This window comes from Panicum hallii, chromosome 5 (assembly GCF_002211085.1).
Source record: "Panicum hallii strain FIL2 chromosome 5, PHallii_v3.1, whole genome shotgun sequence".
Lineage (NCBI taxonomy): Eukaryota > Viridiplantae > Streptophyta > Magnoliopsida > Poales > Poaceae > Panicum > Panicum hallii.
This window is the reverse complement of record NC_038046.1, coordinates 10282013-10306753: the sequence shown is the minus strand read 5'-3', so window position 1 is coordinate 10306753 and position 24741 is coordinate 10282013. Positions and strand designations below refer to the sequence as shown.

The following is a 24741-nucleotide window of genomic DNA, read 5'->3' as shown; positions in this document are numbered from 1 at the left end:
TTCAGACTGATCATTAAATCCCCCAAAACAGTTGAATGCAAACTAGAATGGAATACAACAAATGCTGATGTAATTATTATGCTCCCACCAAATTTCAAATGAAATGGCCTTCCTGATAGAGCACTAAGAGGGAAGTTGTTAGGTCTTCCTCAGATCATTTCTCTTCCATAGTAAACTCTTTTTATGTCTGTGCACATGTATGTTTTTACATTTCCAACACCAGTGATTTACTGAAACTCCCCCTGATTTCATACCCAATAAATATATTTTGGTGGAATTCTGACAGTATGTACTTTCTTGCCCCCAATGATTCAGAAGCATCTCAACAATGAACTATGACCAAGCCTCAATGTTAAATCTACCAACCCTTTCTAGATCCCTGAGCCATTTTGAGGCGTCCTCTTTTTTGACACCATGTTCTTTACAGATAACTTCTTCCAGTGCAGCTGTAACATCAGCAGGCATTTTTGTTGAAGAGCCAGCAATGTACACCGCAGCACCAGAGAGCAATAAGTTCCAGACTCTTGCACTCTGTTCTTTTATCTTATGTTGTACATAGACCTTTTGAGGCTGATCCCTGGAAAAAGCAACAAACAAACCACCACCTTTTTTGGAGGAAAGCACCCCCTCGTCCTGGGCATGAGTTAACCAGAAATCCTTGTATAGAAAATCATTATCTTGATTCCTACAGCCAAAGAAGAATAGAACTGGGGCCGTTGGTTCTGCTACAGTCTGTGCAGCTCTTTCCTCCACAAATGCACGGAATGGCGCACATCCTGTTCCTGGTCCGATAAGCACAAGAGCAACTGATGGATGTGGGGGAGGCAGGGATCCTTGGTGTATCCAACACGGGATAGTATTGTCTGCATATAATTATAATGTGTGAGAGAGCTGATAGTTGTGTTTTGGTGGTACAGTGGCAACAGGAGCAGTCATGTTCAGGTAAATAACAGAACAAAGAAAAACATATGCAGGATATTACTGCAACTAATGATGTAGAGCATACCTTTTCTTGGATTGAGCCCAGCCAGCCAAGTAGAACAGAGCCCATGACGTGTTCTCTTGAAAGGAGTAAGCCATGATACAATGCTAACAGTCAAGTGTATTTGATTCGGATGTGCCAATGGGGATGATGAGATGGAAAAAGCTCTTTTCTTCAATGGAGGTGTTAGTTGCACCAACCATTCAAAAGGCATTTGAACTGAAGGAAAATCCTCCAACACCTAAAAAACACCACGAAACCGCATGTCACTTCTAATACATGAAAAGCAACTGAAGGACAAAAGAGGCATATTATTGCCAGAATGGTTCTGCACACTAAGGCATGTATTGCATGAAATTTGTTAACGGAGAGAAAAATCTTGAGTGCAAACATTCTCACTTCTAGAACAGTCCTACTCTCCTTCTGATTGTACTGGTAAAGGTCATCTCTTCCCTCAGGAGAAGCAAAATACTGAAGTTTCTCTTTTTCATGTTCAGCTGTTGAAAAAAAGCTCATGACCTATCACAGAACATTGGAGTCGTGTGAGCTATGGCAGCTTGGCATGACATTACCAGACACACAGATTAAAATGTGACATCAAACAATAGAGAAGAGGTTCATGAAAAAAAGCATTCAAAATATTGGCTCTTGCCTCAAAGAAATACCGCCGAGGGGATGCTGATGCAATATCCATTGTCAAAGCAACAAAGGTCTTCAGTTTGATGCGATCCATCAGGCTACTCACAGCCGAACCCTTGGAAATCTTATCCACACTTTTCCCTCGAATCTGGATGAACAAGAGGACATGCTTCCTTATTAGTCAAATTGCAAAAGGCGAGACCATTTTTAAAAAAAGCACAACTAATGTCTACATCTAAAGAGAATTGCAACAGGTGAGAAGAATTGCTACAGAACAAGTATTGGAAAAATAACGAGAGCTAGCTGCAGCAGGTGAGGTAAAACACAAAGTTGCAAGCAGATAACTCTAGAAAACAGATTCACATACCGTTACATAGCAATCTGGATCCAAGTTACAGCGTTCAATGAAGGCATCAACAGCTGATGGATTTTGACTTGCCAGTATTTCTAAAGCATCACCAGTTTTATAACTGATGGCCTAACATCAGAGAAATACAATTATCTTCTCATTCCTGAAGTACCGCGTTGCATAGAAATTTGTAAGACAAGTATGGATTGTAGTATAAGTGACATACCGAGGATGGATCTTCCAACTCAAAGTGGCGAACATCTCTGTCAGAACCCTCCTCAGTCAGACGCTGATTTGCTACCTGAAAAGGGTGATAAACATCATCAGGAACAGAAACAATAAACATATTAGAGCTGAATCATAATACATTAGCATAACAGATGGACTATCAACACAATGACCAGCACTTTCCCCAAGCTTGTTTGCCAAACTAGTCTTTAAAAGTTTACATCTCAGTTAAGTTGGACTTTATTAATGCATGGTAAACATCTTGTTGCAATGCCAATCATCACAAAATTTATAAATTTACGACGTGGTGGTTGCCCTCAAGTTGAGCTCAGTACTGCAAAGAGTGGTCAGCTTCTCACAGTAATTTTTACTGCTTAATTGTAAATGGAACAAGTAGTGAATGGTAGTTTCTCAACTTGTACAATAAAAGTTGTCTTGCAAGTAGGGTTTACTAGATGAGTGCCTGGCCCCAGAAAAGAATAACAGCTAGAGAAAATAACTCCAGCATACCATGTTTTGCCAAAATCTATGATCTATGGGCTTAATTAACATAGGGTATGATGAGTACTTTGCCATGTAATAATTGTTGCACTCGCTACTTTGATCCCTACTTCGAGGCCTGCACCTAGGCTACTAGATTTTTTCCACACTTCCTTTTTTTTCATCTTACCATTGCAGAATTAATTTCTTTTTGAAGATTAAGAAAGAGTCGAAATAGCTTGAAGTAAATAATAATTGTTCTGAATTAACTGACCAATACATGGTATAAACATAGCCTTAATGAATTAACTGACTTCTTTAACTTATTAAAATACAAAATCTAAAATCAGACCAGTTAGCATGCTAAGGTCAAAAGTATTGAATCAGGGTAGAAGCTTAAGTATGTCGTTTGTACCTGTACTCTGGTTTTTCCGTTTTAAGTAATGGAAATGGGGGATGGCCTTGAGTAAAAAAACATATTATTTAGTTTCTGAGTCTCTGAGACCACTATGAATGAACTATTGAATTATCTGTTGCAAAACAAAGACTAACTTCATACAAATAATAAGTTCAATCCTAGAAACAATGCCATAGCCATTTAACGACTGGTACACAGTGATTTTGGCAGCGTGTTGCATTTGGCCAACAATGAATTAAGTGAGTACTCCAGATAGAAGTTTTTTAATAGCAAATAACTGCTCCTGTGTCATTCAAGAAAAAAATAGCAAACAACAGAGGTACCTCATTATAACCGACCACTCACGATTCCACAGGAACAAAAATTAAATATATCCATTGATAGAAATAGACAGTAATATGTAATTATAATACTTTGAAAGCAAAAGAAAACTAGTGAAACCTATACGTTAAAGAAGTTAAGGTTAATCTAGATATTGAAATAAGAAGTTAAGGTTAATCTAGATATTGAAATAAGGATAAAAATAACAATGCTTCAAGTTCAAGCTGTGTCTAAACTCTAAAGAACATGTAGGGCATACCATTTGAAGCATGTAAGGTGGCCCTCCATCATCATGAAACTGTAGCGCAGGGGACATTGTTCTTGCACTATTCATTATTTTTTGGGGGTCTGCGGAATAGACAATAGCTAAAATCGTGAACAAATACTGGAAAACAGAGCTTACCAGTAAATACTAGCCAGCTCATGCATTCATACCTGAAAGTATAGAATCTTGTGGAACCTCATTGGAAGAGTAATATATGACATGAACTTTTGGATCCCCCAAAGTACTCAAATTAGGATCATTGATATCAGATACTCTAGGTAAGAGTGACTGATTAGTTTCATTCAGAGATTTCCACAAAGACAGCAACCAAGGATCTAAAGCCCCTTCATATCTGATGTTACAACAACGAAGAAAACCCATTAAAGTTGAGAAATGCTTCTGACCAAAAAGAAAATGATAATGTACACATTTTATAAGCACACTATCACAATTATTTTAGTACAGAACAAACAAGATACTAAAATCATACCCAGAAGGATGCTGGTCGTCCCCCAAGCCTATCTCTACAACTCGTTCTGCACCAAGATGTGAAAGCCTTCTATCAAGCTTCTTTGCAGCAAACTGCAGTAGTAAAGACACTAATGAAGGACAAATAGAAACAAAAAGATTGTACATTGGCAAACCAGAAGTCATGACTTGCAAGCAGCATATTACGAGCTTATGCCTTGACTTGATAGAAATAAGACATCAACACGGTTGAGAATGCAACGGAATGCATGTTTACAGTATACAAAATGAAAAATTACAATGCCGTGTTCGGGCGCTTGCAAATATTATCTCAACTGCTATAGTGGTTACATTGGAACTTAACTGTATAGCTTTAGTTTGCAAGCATTCACCAAAACAGTGTTAAGAACAAAACATCTTATATGCTACGTTGCACTGATTCCGACACGGGGATTTGCCGTTTTGCTAAAAGTGTTGACACGGCGACACGGCAATATACATTTTATTAAGGATATATAATCACCACACAACAAATTGTTCAAGTAGCAAACATGCAACAACAGAAAAGAAAATGGGAAAAAGAGAAAGTGAGAAGGGAATGGATCGGCCCACCCATACATACGCCAGCCCAATTCCCTACCTCCTTTCTACTGAAGCCCACCAGGTTGTCATTTACTCCATCGAGGACTTTCTACTGCTGCCGCACATCCCTTCTCTCAAGTCTGAGCCACTTGGAGATGCATCGCCGCCGTGTCCGTGGAGTATCGGTGATTAAATATATTTACTTTTTTCAGTCTAATGTGCCAATACTCTGTCGATACGTATCGGCGCCGTATCGACGACGCGGTGTCGGACACGGTATCGGACACCGACACGCCAGTTAGCTGCCGTGTCCGTGCTACAGAGCTTATATGTCCGCCAAAATGGTACTTAGCACAAATCATTCCTTGCAGCCACCCAAAGCAAAAGGAATAGAGTCTCTAAGGAGTATGCCATTATAACCGTATACTGTTTTCTAAAGATGCACATTGTGGAATGTAGCCATAAATCGCCATAGTGTAGGCAAATTACTGCAATTGATTTTGACATGAAGACAGATACCCACACATTACTGTGGTGAAGGCAGCATATAACGCATTAGCAAGCTTACAAAGACAGATGGCTCACATTGTACTTCTGGTAGCCTGAATCCCCGAGTCCAAACACTGCATGACGGACCCCCTCGAGCCATTGCGCGCCTAGATCCTTCCGAAGCATGTCTCTCCAAAATCCCTGCCGCAAAATCCAACCCACAATCCCGATAAGCAATCCAGACGACTGGAAATTACCAAGCGGATGAGAATCTCCAGACCTTCATGGAATCCGGGGGATCCCCCTGCCCCGTGGTGGACACGACGAAGACCACGAACCGCTCGCTCGGCAAGCGACTCTGCACGAGTAAGCAGAGGCGTCACGGACTCGCATGTACGGGTCGTGTGGCAGCGGGGACTTTAGGTTTTTGGAGCATACGGGATCGAAGCCGTCCATGGAGAGCACGTCGACGGCCGGGCAGCCCCCGCGCTCCGCCTCGCGGCCGACGCGCTCCGCGGCGTCCATGGCGTTCCCGGTTTGCGAGGCGTAGAGCACGAGGAGGCGGCCACTGGAGGACGCCGCCGAGTCCGCCTCCGCGGCCGAGGGCGCCATGGAGTCAGAGCTCGGAACCCGCGGCCTGCAAGCGACCTAGCGGCGGCCAGCAAGCGCACCCACGAGGCGCTCCAATCGCTCCGCCCAGGTCACGCGTGGTCCTGCCGGCGGCGCTGCAGCCGCCTATTTCCGGTGCTCGCGCGCGCACGTGCCTCCATGCCTGTTTCCGGCGGCGGCCTTTTTTTCCGGTTTTTTTATAATACGTTCCTGTATTATACTTAAATTAGCAATTATGCCCGTTCCAACGGGAGAAATAAAATCCTTTCATAACCTTTGCCCAACAAACATGGCTAACATTGAGATAACTAATTTAATTTATGGTTCACCTCAATTAAAAGTCGGTTTACACCCACAGAAGTCTGATTTTCAACCTTCAACTACAAAATCGGATAAAAAAAACCATCCAACCATCGAAACCACGCAAATTTATCCCTTACAGTAAATAGTTTTGAATGTGGTTTTATATTCTTTAAAATGTAAGAAATTATAATTAGATTAAAAAATCAACACTAATTCATTTTAAATCAGAAAAATATGAAACTAGTACCAATTTTTTTCTAAAAATATTACATATCTATTATAGCTCTATTTGAATATGATTTATTCAAAAATAATAGGTATAACTATAAACAATCAAATACTATGAACTTAAAAAAATTGGATCCGAATAACTGACAAGTATGTCAATAAATAGATTACATTTTTAGAAATTTTTTTATATCCATTTCTTTTTTTGATTTAAAATAAATTATTTATAATTTTTTAGTTCAAATATGAATATTTTTAATTTTCATAAAATGGAAAACCAACTTCGAAACTATCCAAAGGGCCAAATTTGTCGGGTTTTGATAGTTGGATGCCCTACGTAATCCAGTTTTGTAGTTGAAGATTGAAAATCAGGCTTTTATGATAGTTTGAGGGTGTAAACCGGACTTTTCCGTTTTCAAAATAGATTTGAAATTTGTGGGCAAACAGTAGGCTTATTAATTTTAGCTAAACACAACGGTAAAAACAGAATCCAAAGTTGTCACGATTAGAATTCTTAGTAGTAGCATTTGTCTTTGAGCAACATCAGATTGTAAGATCACACCATAGAATCATAACTTGTATAGACATAGTGAGATGAAACAAATATTCTCTATCTCACATCACACTCTCGCACTTAAGAACATTGAGACCAAACGTATTCGCTAGAAATACTTTCAATCTGAATCTGATGAGTTATACAAAGGATCCTCCATGGCGATAGAATTCTTACTTAGAGTGTCACGTCGTATCGCAAGACATGCTTTTTTACCGTTTTTCTTTGTATATTTTTGCTCAAATGCCATGTTTGTATGTAGCAACCTCTGACGGTCACGTACCGCCTGCCTCTGCTCTGGTATTAAATTTGCATAACGTGCCCTAGCATTTGCACGCCTTGCTTCAATTTTCTTGGATGTGCGTTGTAGTTTTTCTTGCACAAATTGCCCTAAACCCATGTGTCCATAGTGTTCTAAATCAACAAGTTCAGCTATAACTTTCTTTTGATGACGAGCTTCACGACATTTTTTGGTAATTCATCATTTTGCTAGCCTGATAGTTGTGCATACCGGTCTCTTTCTCGCTGTCTCTTACGTTCTTTAGGATCCGTGAGTAGCTACCGGTCACTGGATATTGTGGATCCATTAGCATTGCTAATGTTGTCGCGTCTAAAGAAATATGTTATGCACTTAGTTATGTATAGTATCAGATGGGATAGATATTTATGTCTATGAGTAATCAATATTACCTCTGTGTAGGTGGTGCTGCTTAGTTCCTTCAATGGGGTGTGGTCCTCGGGTCGTTTCGAACAAGCCATCTGCAAGAAATACAGCTTGTGATAGTCAGTGCTATCAGTAACAAAATGGCATGATGTTAAAAATGAATATCATGACAATATTATCCAAAAAATTAATGTAGGGTAGGAAACTTCTCAGCCCTGATCTTTTGCTTACAAAATTTGAAGCTGGATTTACTTATAAAATCTGAGAAATTCTTGAAGTTTTCAGCTTCTTTCGGAACAAAACTTGTGTGCAAATTGTACGAGACAATTCCCTCCATACCATTATAAAAGTTCTCAATTCCATCCATACCACTAAAAAAGTTGTTACTCCTACCTAGCCATTATCCTTTCTTTCTCTAGACTCCTGCCGTCTATTTCCGTCACGTTGACTCTTAGTTGCACAGAAAGTTTACAGAAATCAGAGGAACAAGTGTCTGTTTTACCCTCTCAAGTCTCCAGCCTCCAGCGGTGGTGGTGGTGCCTCTGGCGCACCGCGGTGGTGTGGCGGCGTGACCATCAGGCCGGTCTGCAGTGCGTCCACACGCGACACCATCTCAATGGCTTTCTTCCGGATCGACGCCGCGGACAGCATGCCGTCGTCAGTGCCGCCCTCCGCCAGCACCAGCGCGGGGATCTCGTCGGGGAAGTTGAGCCGCGCCCACCGGCCGCCACTGCTGCATCTGCTGGAGCAGCGCCCGCCGCCCGACGCGTGCATCTGCTGGAGCGGCGCTGGTGCCTGCGTGGCGGCCGGCAGGCGAGGGCGAGTGCAGCTCCGAACGGCGATGCGAGCGGCGGCTCCGGGGCAGCGCGCCAAGGCGAGGTGCCGCTCCAGCGCGGCTCCGTTGGCCGGCGGACGGGGGCGAGCTGCAGCTCCGACCGGCGAGGCGAGCCGCAGCTCAGGGGCAGCGCGCCAAGGCGAGGTGCCGCTCCAGGGGCTGGTGGGCGAGCGACGGCTTCGGAGACCAGTACAGCGGTGCGGGCTGCAGCGCAGATGGCCGGCACGGCGGGCGGGCGGGCCGCGGTGCAGACGGGGGCAGGTTGCGGCGCAGACGGCCGGCACGGCCAGGCAAGCTCCGCCGGCTGGTGCCCGCACGGCCAGGCGAGCAATGGCTCCTCAGCTCCGACCGGCCGGATCGACGAGATCAAGCAAGCAAGCTCGGCATTTTCCACTCAAACTCACTTCCCAAACACCACGAAATTTTGCACTGCAGCTGAACTAAAGGGCAAAACAGTCATTTCTCCTAACCATTTGTCGCCGTCAAGCAAAATATAGACGGCGGTGGCATTGGAGTCCAGAGAAAATTAGGTTAATGGCTAGGTAGGAGCAACAACTTTTTCAGTGGTATATAGAGAATTGTGAACTTTTGTAATGGTAGGGAAGGAATTGCCTCAAATTGTATAGCACTTGCCCGTCACGCTCTTATTGCAGCAGAAAACAAATAAACAATGAACGTTTGCAGCTAAGCAAAGTTGAGCCGTGTCAGCAGGTGGCCCTACCCATTACATCTACACGAGCCAATCGATCCATCGATGCCGCATAAATTTTTAATCATTTTCGTGAGGCCGAGCGACACGAGGCCAGGCAGCAAACCACACACCACCCGTCAGCAAACCCACAGCAAACCATCACCATCCATAACCACATCCCGCACCGGCGCGCCGCAGACCAGAACACGCCTGCTCGCGTTTAATCTCGTAGCCGCCGCCGGCTCCTCCTCTTTTTTCCATCCTGCGGCAGCTCTGCCCTCCTCTCCCTCCCCTCCAATCTGGCATCAGCTCCTCCCCTATCCCTTCCGTCCAATGCAGTCACTGCAGCATAGGAGGCGTCGCCCGCCACCGCCCTTGGTGGACGTGCATCACAGCGAAGCGGAGCCTGTGCTACGGCGAGCTCGTTGAAGGCTGCGGCGGTGCCGCGCGGCTACCTACAGAGCGAGAGGAAAGATGGGGCTCGTTCGGGAGTTTCTTCACCTCAGTACGGTGCTCGGCGTCGAGGTCTTGAGGACGGAGAGGTGATGGTGGCGTAGATCTACGGCGACGGCTACTTCAGGTGATGGCGGCAATTTAGTGGTGCCAGGTCACAGGGGCACGGACTTGATTTTGGGACTGTTTGGATGCCTGCCTAAGACGCCACGCCACGCCACACATTTCGCGCCACAGTTGTGGCGGCCAAATCGGCCGCCGCACCTTAGACGCGGTGTGGCGCCTAAGGTAGGCATGCAAACAGCCCTTTTATGGCCACAGGCGAAGCTCCTTTCGTCTACGGCACGAGCTCGGTCTCGGAGGCGACGTTCGAGTCTGGTTCGGTCTTTGCCTCTTCGGTGAAGTCTTCAGACGAAAAAAAACTGCGGCGTTTGAGCCTGGCTATGTAAAGTCTATGGAGAAGGCAGAAAAGCACGAAGGATTTGTTCTGTGCTTTTAGAAATAGATGCTTTAGAAATAGGTAAAGCCACGAAACGTACTAATACAGAAACATACGTAAAGGATGCAGAGACAGTTGATTCAGCCAAACTTTAGCAAAGGACCCTAAACAAAAGGGAAATTACAATGAAGCCCCTGCGAATCACCAACCGTCGACCTCCTCGTCACTGGCCGTCACTATCGGAGAAGAAGTTGAGCGCCACTGTGAACTGGAGAAGCCCCATCGCACGCTAGCTTTGGTAGGAGTCGAAGTAGTTGAAGCTATTGGCGGTCGCCCATCGATCGGGGCCACGCCCCAACCCCTCCAGCTCCTGGATCTGATTTCGCCATTGACGACCATCGTTGCCGAGGGAAGGTCGAGCCAGATCCAGCCGCCCAACATCCATAAGCGCACCTCCAGCGCTGGTTCGGATGGTTCTGACAGCAGAAGAAGAATAAAACCAACGTCTGAACCTGTATCACTCCATTCTTCAATTTTAATTGGATTCTATTTGTATTTTCTGCAGGAGCTATTGGGGAAGTTACCGGAGAAGCTGAGCCCTCACCTGTGAAAATGCATGGCCTCTAATGAGTTTTGGTAAATTGAATGACACCACGATTAAAGAACTAATCATCTTGCTGAGCATATGAGCAGAAATTGATTGTCAAATCAATAGAATATTTACGATGAAAGATATTGAAAGTAAAGGTAAAAGATTCTTATGACAGGACTTGTGAATAGACTATGATTAAAGTGATGATATTGACGAGCAATGAATATTATATGGATTGAGTCGATTATAATTATTTATTTTCATATCCAAGTGAAGCTTGTTGATAAAGTCATAACACTATAAGAGAATTTTTTATGAAGAAATGGATAATCTATCAATAGAAAATATAAGTTGTAAAAAAAATATGAAGAATGGACTTCATGGGTGATCTAATTGTGATTCAAACTTCTACAGAGCTCTACGTGACCCAAGAATGAAAGGTTGGAATCTGGAACAGTGTTTCGAGGGACTAAGCTTGGAAAAGGACAATAGATTTGTGCCGAGAAACCAATATTAGGGTGAAGAAACTTTTTTTGATTCAACTTGAAGAATCTTGATCATGTATGGTATTCATATTAGCAAGTATCAATCCTTCTAGAATTATATTATGAATATGGTGATTTGAACTAGAAGTGGATTTCATTCAAAGATGATGGTTCAAGTTATTAGCTCAAGAAATATGTGCTCAAAGAAAAGAAACGGAATTGATTGTACCCCTCTAGTTGAGATTGATCGAGGCACGGCTCGGTACATTTTTGAGAAGCTCAAGTGGTTGAAATGTAATCTACCTTTGATCTTGAGTATAGGTATGCCGTACTATCAAGTGGGATGCATCATATTATGTTTTGATTTAGTCTCAGTGCTCAAGTAAACTAAGTGAGTTGAGAGAGACATAAAAACCTCAAGTGCACATTGCTTAGAAGTAACGGGGGCAAATCGGAAGTTCCGGATTTTGCATACGTTGCACTAACGGCTAGTTGGTTTGAAAACTCGGAAGTTCCGAGTTTGTAAATCCGGAAGTTCCAGATTCTAACTGTCACATAACAGCTAGTTTTTTTAACCCAGTATTTTATACACTTGAGCCCACTTCTTGTTGACCTACTGTTCCAGCACTGTTTAACTGCTTGCTAGTCGTCCTGGTAGCCTTGTTGAGCTATTCCCATCCTCTTTTTTTGAGACTGTGTGATTCTTGTAATATCCTTGAATTGGGTTTTAGAGAGTGACTGCTTGAGAGCACCAGAGAGCACATCAAATCTTGAGCACTTGAGTTTGACCAAAATCATGTATTTCGCATTTGTTACTTTTGGAGGTCTTGCCTCCTAAACGGTTAGAGGTTGCCTGGCGAGCTCCCAGTCATGTGGTGAGCCGCGGGAAATTTGTGCATGTTGCGCTTCATCTTCGCAAGGGAAAAAGCAAACTTACTGCAGTAGGGAAGTGGTTGGAAGAAGACCCGACTCGGTGGAAGTAAGATGGAATAAACTCACATCCTAAAGAGCTCCTCAATAAAGAGTAGGATTCACTGTACTTTAGTAGCAGCTTTGGTGGCAAGCAGTGAATCCGAACTTCGGTAAAATAAATCTTTGTGTTCGCCATATTTTGCTTCTCATTGCACTAATTGTGATATTTGAGAAATTGGTTGATCTATTCGGTTGGTAGTGTTTCTGTGTGCAGGAACTGTGTGGACCTGCTCCAAAAACTTCACAGAGTCTACTCCGCATTTGGGGTTCGAATTTGTATTCATTTACTCGCACTATATTTATTGTATTCACTCTATTCTGTGTGAATCCGGAAGTTCCGGTTTGTAAAATCCGGAAGCTCCGCGTTTACCTACTGCTTTGTTAAAATCCGGAATCCGGAAGTTTCGGATTTGGCAATATGAATTTTATTCGCTGCTTTTGAGTAAAAATTTATAGGTACACCTATTCATCTTCTCTAGACGACATCACAGTCTTTTCAACCTCTTGAACCACTAACTGCAAAAGTCTACTGAACCTGCTGGTGATGATGGATTGGCAGCCATATCTCCCTCATGGAAATTGCCATGGAAAGGAATGCCATGGTGGTAGTTTGAAGAAGGGAACTGCTAGTAATCTGGTTGGACTCCAAATGGATTGAAATATTATGGGTAGTAATGAGGTGAAAAGGACCTGAGATCATATTGATGTGGTTGAAAATCATAGGCATATAGGGTTGGAAACCATGTTGCTGTGTGTTTGTATTTTGAGAATTTGAGCTTTGGAGTGAGTGGTTTACCAGATCCGTAAAATTAGATGAGAAAAAGTGCTCCATTGTAGCTATGTATGAGTTTGAATATTTGCATATGTGAACTTTTATGTATGTATATAGATGGAGATAAGCAAGCTGGCTGTGGCAACGGCTCACGGCCAACGGCCATGTACACTGCGCACATATTGTTTTATTTGAAGTGTGTGAGTGGAGGGAGTAACAGCCATACAGGTATCTGAATATTTTATTGAGCTCCAGCAGCTCACGAGTCGAACCGAGTTTGGAATTCGATTTGAGTTCTGGTACCCACCATTCGACCGCCGCAATGTGCAAAATTCGGTTTCTAGCGAGTACTGTTCGATTTTGGAATACATTGGAGCTGGCCAACACCCACAGGCCACAGCCACCAGCTCTGAGGAGAGTGGTGGTGAGTCTGACTTGCTTGCCCATGCTCAGCCCATAAATGGCTACCAGGCCGACCTTGGGCTTGGGGTGTCTCCCCTTTTCTTTTTTTGCAGAGCCTTGGGGGGTGTCTCTCCTTGGGCTCCGACGACAATTCATGCTTTGCGGCGGCCCACTGAGCGTCGTCTTCCAAACATTTTCAGCGATCCCCTTTTAAATCCTCTCTGCATCTTTCATCAGATCTTTCTGACGGATTTGCTTGCGAAACCAGTTGCTCTAGTAGAATCTAGAAGACCAGCAGCCGCCTGGCGTTCGACCGTTTCAAGCTTCCTGCCTACAAGACAAGCCGCTCGTAAACAATCCATCCTACACGGATGCATGCACATCCATGGCATACTGCCACTCCCAACAGATTTCGTACCTGCCCTGGATGTCGTGTAACACGGAGCTTTCGTATGTCGGGACACGTGATCCCCTTGCTGCAATTGTGTAATCTTATCCACGTCGTCAAGCAGCTAAGCTCCGGTCGTGTACTTGCATTTGAATACGCGTTTCCTCTCTAGCTAGCTTCCTGATGACAATTCGATCCGTGCGGTACCCACTTGCACACCAGGCGTATCGGTACGGATCGCGCATGCCATGCGTGAGAGCTAACCCTGCGCTCTCGTCAGGGAGGTTTGTGCGTCAAGCCGCATCGGCTAGGATTGCATAGATGGCGATCGACGCGGACACTTGGGAATCCATACGAATTCTTTTGGTTGCTGGTTTTCACATGGACAAGGACAGGAGGACATGCGCGCGTACGTGCGGCACCTATCACCAAACACGAACTACCAGTCTGCAGAATGGATCCTTCCATTCCATCCGACCCCTTTGCATACATGCATATACTATAGTAGCTAGAAGACACGCACTGATCCAGAAAAGGTCAGAGGGAAACGTTCCTGATGATCTGTTAGTTTGGTCGATCGGAAAGTAATCACCGAGGCCGTTTCACTCAGCTTTACTACTTCCGCTGCCGTCTGCTCTGTGTTTTTACAGGGGCAGCAGTGTGGAGCAAGCCTTCCGTGCACGGGGCGGGCCGGAAAGGGGGCAGCGTGCATGCCGGGGGCGGACGGGGCGGTTGAACAGAAATCAGCAGGCCAGGGTAGTTGGGATATATATGGTTGCTCGCTTGCTCGATCATCTCTCTCTCTCTCTCTCTCTCTCGCTGCAGGGCTTTAGGCTTTAGCTTTGCGCGTGCACGTTTGCCCAACTAATTAAATTTCCTCGCATCTTCGGGGTGCCTTCTCGTTCACTCACACTTCAAACCCTGGAGGCTACCTCTGGACGGCCGTGCGACCAGGAGAGTCGCTTGCTTCTATCTATAAATCCACAAGACATGTCGTCTCGCTGCTGGTGCCCACGTCCGTCCGTCCGTCCTCCGGGAACGCACGAACGCGCTGATCTGCAAGCTCGTTATTGTTGCGGGCAATGGAGAACCTACAAGGAGGAGACGACGAGCCGCACGCGCTCCCCGGCTTCCCCTACTTCTCCATGCCGTCGCCGCCCGCAGTGCTTGATGCGCCGCCAAGCCTATCGCCGGATGACAACCAGCACGGTGCCCTCGCCGCACTCCAGCAGGCGTCGGCGGCGGCGTGCAACAGCCTGCAGCTTCCTCCCCTGGGCCCTGATCAGCTGGCGACGGTGGCGCCGACGATGATTCTCCCGCCGATGGTGGACTGGCCGTCGCTGCTCCAGCAGGCCGGCCTGATGGTGGGCTCCCCGCCCGTGCCGGGGCTGCACCTGCACCAGCAAGCGGCGGCGGCCGCGCAGCAGTTGGACCAGAGCGGGGAGAACGACTGCGGCGAGGCCGCGGCGGGGAGCAGCGGTGGTACTGGTAATAAGGAGAAGGCGAGGATCAGCGGCGCGGGGAGGTCGTCGTCGTCGGGGAAGAAGAAGGTGAGCAGGCCGCGGTTCGCGTTCCAGACGCGGAGCGCCAACGACATCCTGGACGACGGCTACCGGTGGAGGAAGTACGGGCAGAAGGCCGTCAAGAACAGCGCCCACCCCAGGTTCGATCTGTTTCGGTCTTAACTACTAGTTTCGCATCACTCGTGCTTGTGCATATATGTTGATCGGAAGCATCTATCCATGTCTGACGGATCATACTCATCATTGGATCAACTGCGATGCATGCATAAACTAGCTTGCTGAAAATATGTGCTTGTGTTATGTTTGCCTTTCGATTGGCATCATGCGTGTGCATCCAATTCTGATGATCAGGTCATGCGCATCAATCATCTCGTGCAGTGGGATTAAGAAATAATCAGATGGACATGGAGGTTCAACGCTCCCCGAGCTAACATGCACACGACAGCGTCGTGGGTGTCAGTGTGCGCGCTAAGCAGTACTGTCATCGTGTGTCAGCTTGCATTACTGCCATCACGCATACTCCTGATTGTTTAGTTGGGTATTATGGGTTTGCGCATGCGCGTAGCTATGGTCATGGCCGCCTCTGTTGTTCGCCAAATTTCTATCTACACATCTACTCGGTTGTCCGCATCTTACAATGATGACCACATGTCGTTCATCTAGCTGAGTCGCTGATTAAAGACGGTGTCCACCCGTTTATAGTATCATTCGTTTTCATATAGTATTAGAGTGTGCAATGCATGTGCATGCAAATTAACTTGTAATCCTGATGAGTATGCAATGCATGTGCATGCAAACTTTGCACTCCAGATGCAAAATCCAAGTCTTTTTAACATTGTTCAAAGTCAAAATTTTCATTGACCAAGCTTATAGAAAAATGTGTTAATATCTAAAATGTCAAACTACTTTCATTAGATACATGGTGTAACATATATTGGTTGTGCATTTACTTGATATTATTGTAGATGTCACTATATATACTTTTTTTATATAAATTTAGTCAATGTTGGATAGGTTTGACTTAAAATAAAATTAAAGACCTATAATTTAAAATAGAGAGAGTATGCAATAACAACATCCTAATGAACAAACGACTGTAATTTGCGGGTTGTTTAGTCGATGTGTGAAAGCTCACGTTCACACATGCTACGACGAGTCCAGGGTTGCTGGACTAGCAAAGGAGTTCATTGGGCGCAAGGCGGGAGGGATGACGCCGGCCACCAATAAGAGCAAGCGATGGATCGCCATTGGGTCGCTACAAGGGCGGGAAAGCTCTAAAATGGAAAGATTAGTGTGACTGCAGACGATGGTGGGAATACACCTGATGGCGGGAACACCATCGCCGGGGATAAGAGGAAGTAATAATAAGCGGTATGAGGTTGAAGAAGCATGCGCTACCGTTAGATCGAAATTGAATAGTCGTGATGGTTGACAGAGATGAAAGAAAAAGAGGAAAAAAAAAACAAGGGCGTGTGAGGTAGCAACTCCATGCATGTAACATGATCATTTCCACGATACAGATGAGCGAATGACCGAGGTCATCTATATATATATATATTATCATTAGTTACGACGAGATGATCATGAGTCGAAACACGTTATCTACATAGTAATATTACAGAGTGATTGCACATATATGAACATATAATCACGCATGCTTTTTGAAAAAAAAGAATGCATATATGCATGCTGCATCCACTCATGCAGGATACTCCTAGCTCGCATCACTATCGAAATGTCGATCATGCATGCATGCTGGCATGTGCTCGTGAACTCGATGATAGCAATACTTGCACACATCTCCTGCAAACAATATATAATTAACTTTTTTTTGCGAAACCTAATAATTAACTTGGTCGATATACTAATAATTACCGCCTCCCTGTTGGGAAACGCTGCCGACTAAACATGCAGGAGCTACTACCGGTGCACCCACCACACGTGCAATGTGAAGAAGCAGGTGCAGCGCCTGGCCAAGGACACGAGCATCGTGGTCACCACGTACGAGGGCGTCCACAACCACCCCTGCGAGAAGCTCATGGAGGCGCTCAGCCCCATCCTCAAGCAGCTCCAGTTCCTCTCGCAGTTCTAATCGATGCTAGCTTAGCTCTGGCCATGCCTTATGATGCACAAGCGGCCTCCAAAAAGGGCAAAAGCAAACAATATAATATGTATAGCTCACAAAAATACACACATTGTATATTGTAGTACTGCGCGCATGCAAGAGTAGATGTGTAATTAAGTAAGCCAACCGTGGAAGGGGGAAGAAAAGGAGAAAAATGTGCCTACCTCTCCCCAGTACCGCTGATCACATATATGATATATACATGTTTAGAGAGAAACTGATCGCATGTACATGTAACCCTTTGTGTGTATCAGTGTAAATATGCACATCCTGTATATCAAATTTCACAAATATGTATGCTGATGGACAAAAGTAATACAAAGCCATTTTCATTTCAAATATCATTTAGATGTTCTTGATGTATGATTTTTTAAAATAATTCTAAGTACATAATCTGAATTTTTATATGTATATAGGTGCATCCTAATTCAGAATAACATTGTTTCTTCCTTATCCCTAGGGAATTAACATAGCTCCAAGAAAACCCTAATCAAATGAGTATGAAGTAGATTCATCTTGTATCTACTGCAGATTTACTAGGTCCACTTAAATTTTATCAATATTTTAAATAGCGAGCTATAGAATTTAGCGGCAGGGTCCTCAAACCGCTATTTTTCTAGCGGCAGGGTCCTCAAACCGCTATTTTTCTACTAAAGTGATCATAGCAACAGGTCCAAAAAACCGCTATAGCCTGCTATTTTAAAATATTATAATTTATAAATAAGAATTAGTACCTCCACCATTCGAACCGATCATCTTATCCTAACCATCTTCTATTTAATAACGGATGGAGTACTGACTGTAGTGACAAAGCTTTACAACCTCCATTTTATTTTCTAATAAGCACATCCTAGCATCTCCCATTACCATGCAGACTCATCTAGTGTCATGTGACAGTGATTTGTTAGAAAGTGGATGTTTTTTATGGAAAGTTGAGAAATAAAGATGATTAAAATTGTAGTAGTTATAGTTGTTAGTTTGTTTAAATACATATTTTTCTTATAAAGGGTAAATTTGTAGTTTTGGGATATTTTCTTTTGTTATTTTAAATATATAAATGGCCGATATAGATATAACAAAAAGAGAATCGTACTCTCTATTCAAAATATTAAAAAATCTAACGATTTGGGCCTTTCGTTCTTACCATATCGAGCAGATTAATCGTGTCCCTTCTAGGTTGGCCCAAAAATAGTCCAATATCTCTCGAGGGATTGTAGCATTGTGTTCTTCCCCATCTCTGAGACCGTCGCTGCCGCGACGGCTATACTGTGTCCACTCTCCTTCCTTTCCGCCGAAGTAGGTAATCGTGGAGCCAAAGTGATTCTCCCTCTTAGTCCTCGGCCTCATCCTCCACAGCACTTGCCGGTATCGTGTTGACTTCCAACAGAGATCCATCCGGACATGTTATTTCTTTGCAGGTATGTAGTCCTAACTTCTTTGGATGCAATTTTCAGTGTGACTTTAACTGCAAGGTGTCAAATCTAACGTGAGTAAGGTGATGCCATAGGTCTACTGACTTAATATGTAGAAAATTCATTATCCGAAAAGATTAGGACTCAACTAAACACTCTTTGTTCCTACTCTGAGTGCCTATGCTAGCGGATTTTGCTCAATGGCAAGTTATACAATCAATTTCTATGTTGAATTGAGTCTGAAGATATCAACTAGGTTGGGATGATGGATTTGTACCAGTATCTTAAGAGATTATGTGCAGTGGCGGACCAAGACTTTAAAAATTGGATATACATAACCTCTAAAAATATTTTTGTACTTCATCATATTCTAAATAAAAATTATATTGATAACTATAAATTATTTCACAAACTAAATTACTATTTTCCTTATGACTTTTGTGCATCATTATACAAATATTATTTATTTTCATGGTTATGATAGGGCCATTAAAAATTAGACATACAATATTTTTGGTACAAAACTACAAATCAATATGTATGCTGAATATAGTGTGTACTATTTCTTCAAACCATCCATTTTTATAGCGCTTATAGATTGTTGTTTCTTGTGTTGACTCTATTTCAAAAGCTGAGTATGGTTCACTACATTCCATATCTCTTTAGGCAATAACTTCTCGGGATCAAATAATAAAAATTTAATATACCTTGTGTATTGTTATCTAGTACTTTATTTATAGTTTATGTTAGTTGTTATAAAACTAGCCCATAAAATATCTATTAATGTGATTTTTTTCACTATATGATTTGAAATGTTATAGAGCATGTTTTCAATTGAGGTAGCATAAGACATTTTTATTTGAATAGTTTGTTATAATATATTATTTGAAATGTTGGGAGCTAGTGTTTCATAAAATTAATCATAAAAGTTAATATAATATAACTCTATATACTCTATTTTTAAGAACACATTCATTTTATTGCGACCACTATGCTAAAAAAGATCAATATCAATAAGATACTTCAAATGGTAGACCAAAAGATATGGACCTTTTCAATATTTCTGATAGTTGATTATTTCATTATTTGATACTTTTCCTAAAAGTTGTCATCAGCCGAAATATATTCTATTATAAGCAGAAAATTAGACTGTTGCTCTAAACATTGTATGATTATTTTTCTCGGTGATAGTTTTTGAGCCACCGTCTAAAGTTCAGTTGGAGAAGATAAACGGTTTCCTAACTTGTTTGTTAGATATATATTTTTGTAGATATTTAACATTTTGCTCGTCAAAATTTTGTTGATTGATATTTGTGTGAAATATTATTTTCTCAGCTTATTCGCTACAGTATTCTCCTTTTTGTACTGTTATGTGTATTGTGTACGACTTGGATCTACAGCCAATATAAAAAATTAGCCCAATACAAAGGTTAAATTTAATTTGTATAACATGTTTCCTGTAGCTAAATATAACATCATAAAAAAGATGATCAACTATTTTTATGATTTACCTATTTTATTAAAAGAAAAGATAGCAATATATAAAAGGAAGAAGACAAGTAAAGAAACAAAGCGCGCATAGTTTACTGATGCCTGCTAGCCAGTCTACTGAAACTTCACGGTTCACCCGGCCCCTTCTTGTTCTCCTTAGTAGAGCAACTGACTTATGCGTACTAGTGTTTTAGGCATTTACATTTCACCCCTCCTCCTCAGTAGAGCTACTAGAAAATCTCAAGACTCGCGAGGTATTCAAATTTAACTTGTTAAAAACTCGATTCAAGCTCATTGATACTAGGAATCAAACCGAAGCTCGAGCCTAACCTGGCACTCACGAGCTCCAACGATCCGATCGATCTAATTAATGAAGTTCGGATATTTCTATTTATCTAGTTTGTAGAGTGATGAAATGATTTTATTTGGACATGCACTATTTATCTGGTGGATTACTTAGTTTGTAGAGTGATGAAATGATTTTATTTGGACATGCAGTAATTTTGTATGAAGATAATAGTGCATATGAATATATGTTAATCATCTGATTCTTCTGATGGATTACTAACTGTAAGGATAGTGCACTCAAGCCAGTGGCGTATCTAGAGGGTGGGTCGGGTGGGCCGCGGCCCACCCTAAGATCCGGCCCAATAAACTCATCCACTGTATTTTCCTTTTTTTTTTGAAAGAAATCCACTGTATTTTCAACCTCCACAACTGCTTAAAAACTTTTTTGTTTGCATTGGACCACCCTACCATTGATATCTGAATTCGCCACTGACTCAAGCTGCTTATTTGCTTACTTATCTTTCCCCATCTTTTGCAATGTTGCAGGAGTGGGGAAAATTGTTCAGGAGATCCAGTGAGGAAAATGAACAAGGGAAAGATTTTCAAGTTGGCTAAGGGATTTAGAGGAAGGGCAAAGAATTGCATAAGGATAGCAAGGGAGAGGGTTGAGAAAGCCTTGCAATATTCCTACAGGGACAGGCGTAACAAGAAGAGGGATATGAGATCCTTTGGATTGAGCGCATCAATGCTGGCACACGATTGCACGGGGTATCTGTCTTTTGCATTCAACTTGTGAAAAGGAATGGAATTTTGTCATTTTCTAGGAACATATAATCATCAAATTTCTGTACATGTTCATATTAGGACATCTAGTTCAACGCAATACTACCTGCCTTGCACTTTGCTGTTCAAGTAGAGCTTCTAGCATCTGATTTCTTGTATTTGACTTACAGGTGAATTATGGCAAGTTTATGCATGGATTGATGAAGGAGAACATCCAACTCAATAGGAAGGTGCTCTCAGAGCTGTCAATGCATGAACCTTACAGCTTCAAGGCGCTTGTTGATGTATCCCGCACGGCATTTCCAGGGAACAGACCTGTCAAAAAGGAGGGTCTAGCAGTTATCCTATGAATCAACATTTCCAATAAGTCACTGAACTCATGAGGGTTGTTCCTTCCTTGCAGTTGAGAGTTACTACTTCTAAATTTGCTAGCTACTTAGCTTGTATACCCAGCAACCTCATGTAATTTTGCGTTACAAGTATTTATGCTCCCTTTGGTACTCGCTTTGATAGACAGAACTGAAACAGCGGCAGCTTGGGCTGCACATTATTATTATTTGTTGCCCCTGTCAGTTGGCTTGATCGAGATAATCCTCTATGTACTGTTGACAAATTCTGCAATCTAATTGTGGGAGACAAAATAAAAGAGATTTGATCCTTTTGGTTTGTCAGAACATGCAAGCTTGGTCTTTTCTGATATATGCCAAGTTCTTTGCAAAGCTACACCGACCAAGCAGCCCTTCTAGATGTATATTTACATTACATTGTTTTGGACCAGAAGAAAGGAATCTTTCCTTTTTGTCGCGTTACATTAAGACTTATGGAACATTCCTGCTAGAACTGTATGGCTAGTTACTATCTTCAACTCCATACCTCTTTGGCTCTTTCGATTAGCATATAGGTCATGCTAATAGATCTTGGCATCATGTAAACAACCTTTTATATACAGATGGGGTTCTTTAAATTTCAATTTTTTTTATGGCAAACAGCTACAAGCTGGTAGACTTTTCCTCATATGTATTGATGTAACTCTGTTTTTTTGGTAGCCATCTTCGTTGTTTAAATGATGTGCATATGTGTGTTTGCCAGATGCATATTTTTGTGTAGAATCCTAAATCCTGCTAACGTAGGGCCCAAACCTAGACGCCACTGTCATTATATCGCTGGAACCGCACCTCCGTTGCTGAATATTTCCATCACATGTGCCTACAATTTCAGATATTAGCTATCAAGATTCAGGACTAGATGTCAGGTTGCTCAAATGGAATATGCATCCAGGGCATTGTATCTTCCTGTGCAACATGCAAAGCGATGTGGTGTCTGGTATGTACAGAAACTAGGCTAACTTTTCTTTTATTAAAAAAAAAGGGCTAACTCTTTGCTGGCGACATGGCATAAACCCTTTTCTTTTTTCATGGACAGAGCAAGTCGAGAACCAGGGGCAGAAATTCTGATTCGAGGGAATGTGCTTCTTCCCACAGACTACATCAATCCTTTTTTCGGTTTCCTATCAGATCTGAACACCACTTTTGTCTCCATGCAAGTGAAGTGAGAACACTGCATGTTGATAGGAGCAGCAAAGCCAACCATGCCGCTGGTGCGCTTTGAGCTGCTAGTTTCTCTCTAGCTGGAATGCACTAGTGATTTTCATCAATCTGGAGAATAAAGTCGCAGCGTATCGTTCCATTATCGACAGTGTCTCTTCAAAATTGTTAATCCACAACTTTTCGCCCCCTCTTTACAGGTTACAGAAAGGGACCTTAGCGTCTGTACTGGAAGCAAAATCTGTGTGAACTCTGGATCAAGTTCATTGAGGTCTTTCTGCTTGCTTCGTTCGTGTGTATATACTGGAATCGTTCTCTTAACACTTGTATTTGAAGTGCAGCACTTGCAATTGATTCTCTAATAGATATGATGCTTCTGAAAAGCTCCATTTCATATAATAGTCCTATATCACCTCTTGCTTTTGCTAAGACAAATTTGTCCTGGAGCTGAGGTGACAAGTTATAGCAATAGTTGAATCGCTGTGAACTACCAAATATCCTATGCATTCTTTTCGACCAAGACAACAACAGGAAGTTAGGTGAGTTCATATTGACCATGCTAGGCAAGCGAACGACACAGAACCACAACTGGGCGAAGTCTTCGCAGAACATTCATGAAGGGTCTAGTAGACGAGGACATCTAGCATATCATGTATCGAGAAGCTTTTCACTGAAGTTCTTGTGAAGCAAAGTCGCCACACTGTTCCATAATTCCACTGAGATTCAGTAGGATGCGTTTTGCTTTTGTAGCCCGTAGCCACATCTCTTTCACTTTTGGATGCATAGTCTACAACCCTAGTGAAGGAAACGAATATTTGTCAATGATCTCTATCAAGTCTTCAGGGTACACATTTTTGCCATTCCAGCCACCTAAATCAGTTATCTTCAAAGGGGAAAAAGGGAAAGGCTACCAAAAGCTGAAATTCTACCAGTTCTGTTTCAACTCCGGAAGCTCTCCCTGTTGGACTATTTCAGTAAAAGATAAGAGGGTAATGTAAGTTACCGTCATGCACGAAAGCAGGGAACATCAGGCTATTTTTGAATTCACGCACATGTAGGAAGAATGTGAGTTTCCTTGCAAATAAAATAAGAATGTGAGTTACATGGAGCAGGTGGGGTTGTTCATCGCCAGGTCCTAGGATGGGTGGCCATCTTAGAAAAAAGTGCTGCACAAGATCATCTGAGCACGATAGGCAAGGCACTCTGACACCTCTTGCTCTTGGTGTTCCAGGTAGCAAGCGAGGTAGTTGGTGGCTTGGTGCCCTTGCAGCGTACCTCAAACCTTGCTTCTAGAAGCACCATTCGAACGTTTAGCATGGCAGAAATATGTGCAGATTTTTGCAGCCTTACTGCTAAAGTTGATCGCATTGGTACAATTTCTCTGCATCATTTAATTATTTCCTTTTTCCCTTTTTGATTACGATAGTCGTCTTAAGTCTCCGCAACCTAAGGATAATGGGGAAAACCCCAGAATATGCTTATATGCCCACCTAAAACATGTATGTAGTTAGTGAGCCTACCATACTGCTGAAATGGCAGCTATGGTTTTGTTCGTCAAGTAGATACATATGTAAACCTAGTGTTTAAACTCTTGCACAGATCACATTATCGATAGCTTCTGCTTGGCCCTTAGTGTCAGAACGTACATATTCAGAAGTCAGAACAGGTGTTGTAAACTAGCTATTTGCTATGGTTCTCTGCTGCCTTACACATTCCTTCCTTGCCTTCTCCATCACCAAGGAAACGGCGGGCTCACTTAACATTATGAAGTTAGTCTAGAGTGTTAGGTGAGTCGATCGCTGTCTCAGGATCAGGGGCGTACTTCTTTAAAAATTGTAAGCACCATTTTCAGTTTCCTCATTTCACGGTAGTTGATCTCCCGTACATTGTTGGACGCGATTGCACTGTGCGTATGAGTCATCCAGTTTAGCTTTAGACTTGGTCCGGGAAAACTAAATCAGTGAGCTA

The 24741-nt window shown here is 42.8% G+C and overlaps 3 protein-coding genes across 5 annotated transcripts; 2 read left to right on the top strand and 1 right to left on the bottom strand.

Annotated features, from left to right (window-relative positions):
* Window positions 1–118: 118 nt before the first annotated feature.
* On the bottom strand, window positions 119–5969 carry LOC112895543 (NADPH-dependent diflavin oxidoreductase 1-like). Its single transcript, XM_025963506.1, has 12 exons — window positions 5660–5969; window positions 5502–5579; window positions 5318–5422; window positions 4173–4264; window positions 3853–4034; window positions 3677–3765; window positions 2197–2271; window positions 1989–2099; window positions 1635–1769; window positions 1382–1501; window positions 1007–1223; window positions 119–863 (listed from the first exon to the last, which is right to left on the bottom strand). Exons 1-12 carry the CDS (start codon window positions 5831–5833, stop codon window positions 334–336), a joined length of 1908 nt encoding a protein of 635 aa, XP_025819291.1. The 5' UTR covers window positions 5834–5969; the 3' UTR covers window positions 119–333.
* Window positions 5970–14629: 8660 nt separating this feature from the next.
* On the top strand, window positions 14630–17596 carry LOC112894063 (WRKY transcription factor 23-like). Of its 3 annotated transcripts, none has more exons than XM_025961643.1 (2): window positions 14630–15270; window positions 17045–17596. In XM_025961643.1, the coding sequence occupies exons 1-2, from the start codon at window positions 14690–14692 to the stop codon at window positions 17220–17222; spliced, it is 759 nt and encodes a 252-aa protein (XP_025817428.1). In that variant the 5' UTR covers window positions 14630–14689; the 3' UTR covers window positions 17223–17596. The 3 variants fall into 3 exon arrangements, with proteins under 3 accessions (XP_025817428.1, XP_025817429.1, XP_025817430.1); XM_025961644.1 differs by having other exon boundaries at window positions 16292–17596; XM_025961645.1 differs by lacking the exon at window positions 17045–17596 and adding an exon at window positions 15482–16285.
* A 3433-nt stretch (window positions 17597–21029) lies between these two features.
* On the top strand, window positions 21030–21895 carry LOC112894875 (50S ribosomal protein L20-like). Its single transcript, XM_025962705.1, is given in 3 exon segments — window positions 21030–21168; window positions 21171–21214; window positions 21400–21895. Coding segments are annotated over 3 exon segments (363 nt in total). The 3' UTR covers window positions 21580–21895.
* Window positions 21896–24741: the final 2846 nt, after the last annotated feature.

Bases quoted from the DNA above. Each gene is read 5' to 3' on its own strand.
- LOC112895543 (XM_025963506.1), bottom strand. From the start codon at position 5,833: ATGGCGCCCTCGGCCGCGGAGGCGGACTCGGCGGCGTCCTCCAGTGGC. The intron at 4,035-4,172 runs GTATGATTTTAG...TTGTAACATCAG, and splicing joins GACGACCAGCATCCTTCTGG to ATATGAAGGGGCTTTAGATC. The intron at 3,766-3,852 runs GTATGAATGCAT...TCTATTCCGCAG, and splicing joins ACAAGATTCTATACTTTCAG to ACCCCCAAAAAATAATGAAT.
- LOC112894063 (XM_025961643.1), top strand. From the start codon at position 14,690: ATGGAGAACCTACAAGGAGGAGACGACGAGCCGCACGCGCTCCCCGGC. The intron at 15,271-17,044 runs GTTCGATCTGTT...CTAAACATGCAG, and splicing joins AAGAACAGCGCCCACCCCAG to GAGCTACTACCGGTGCACCC.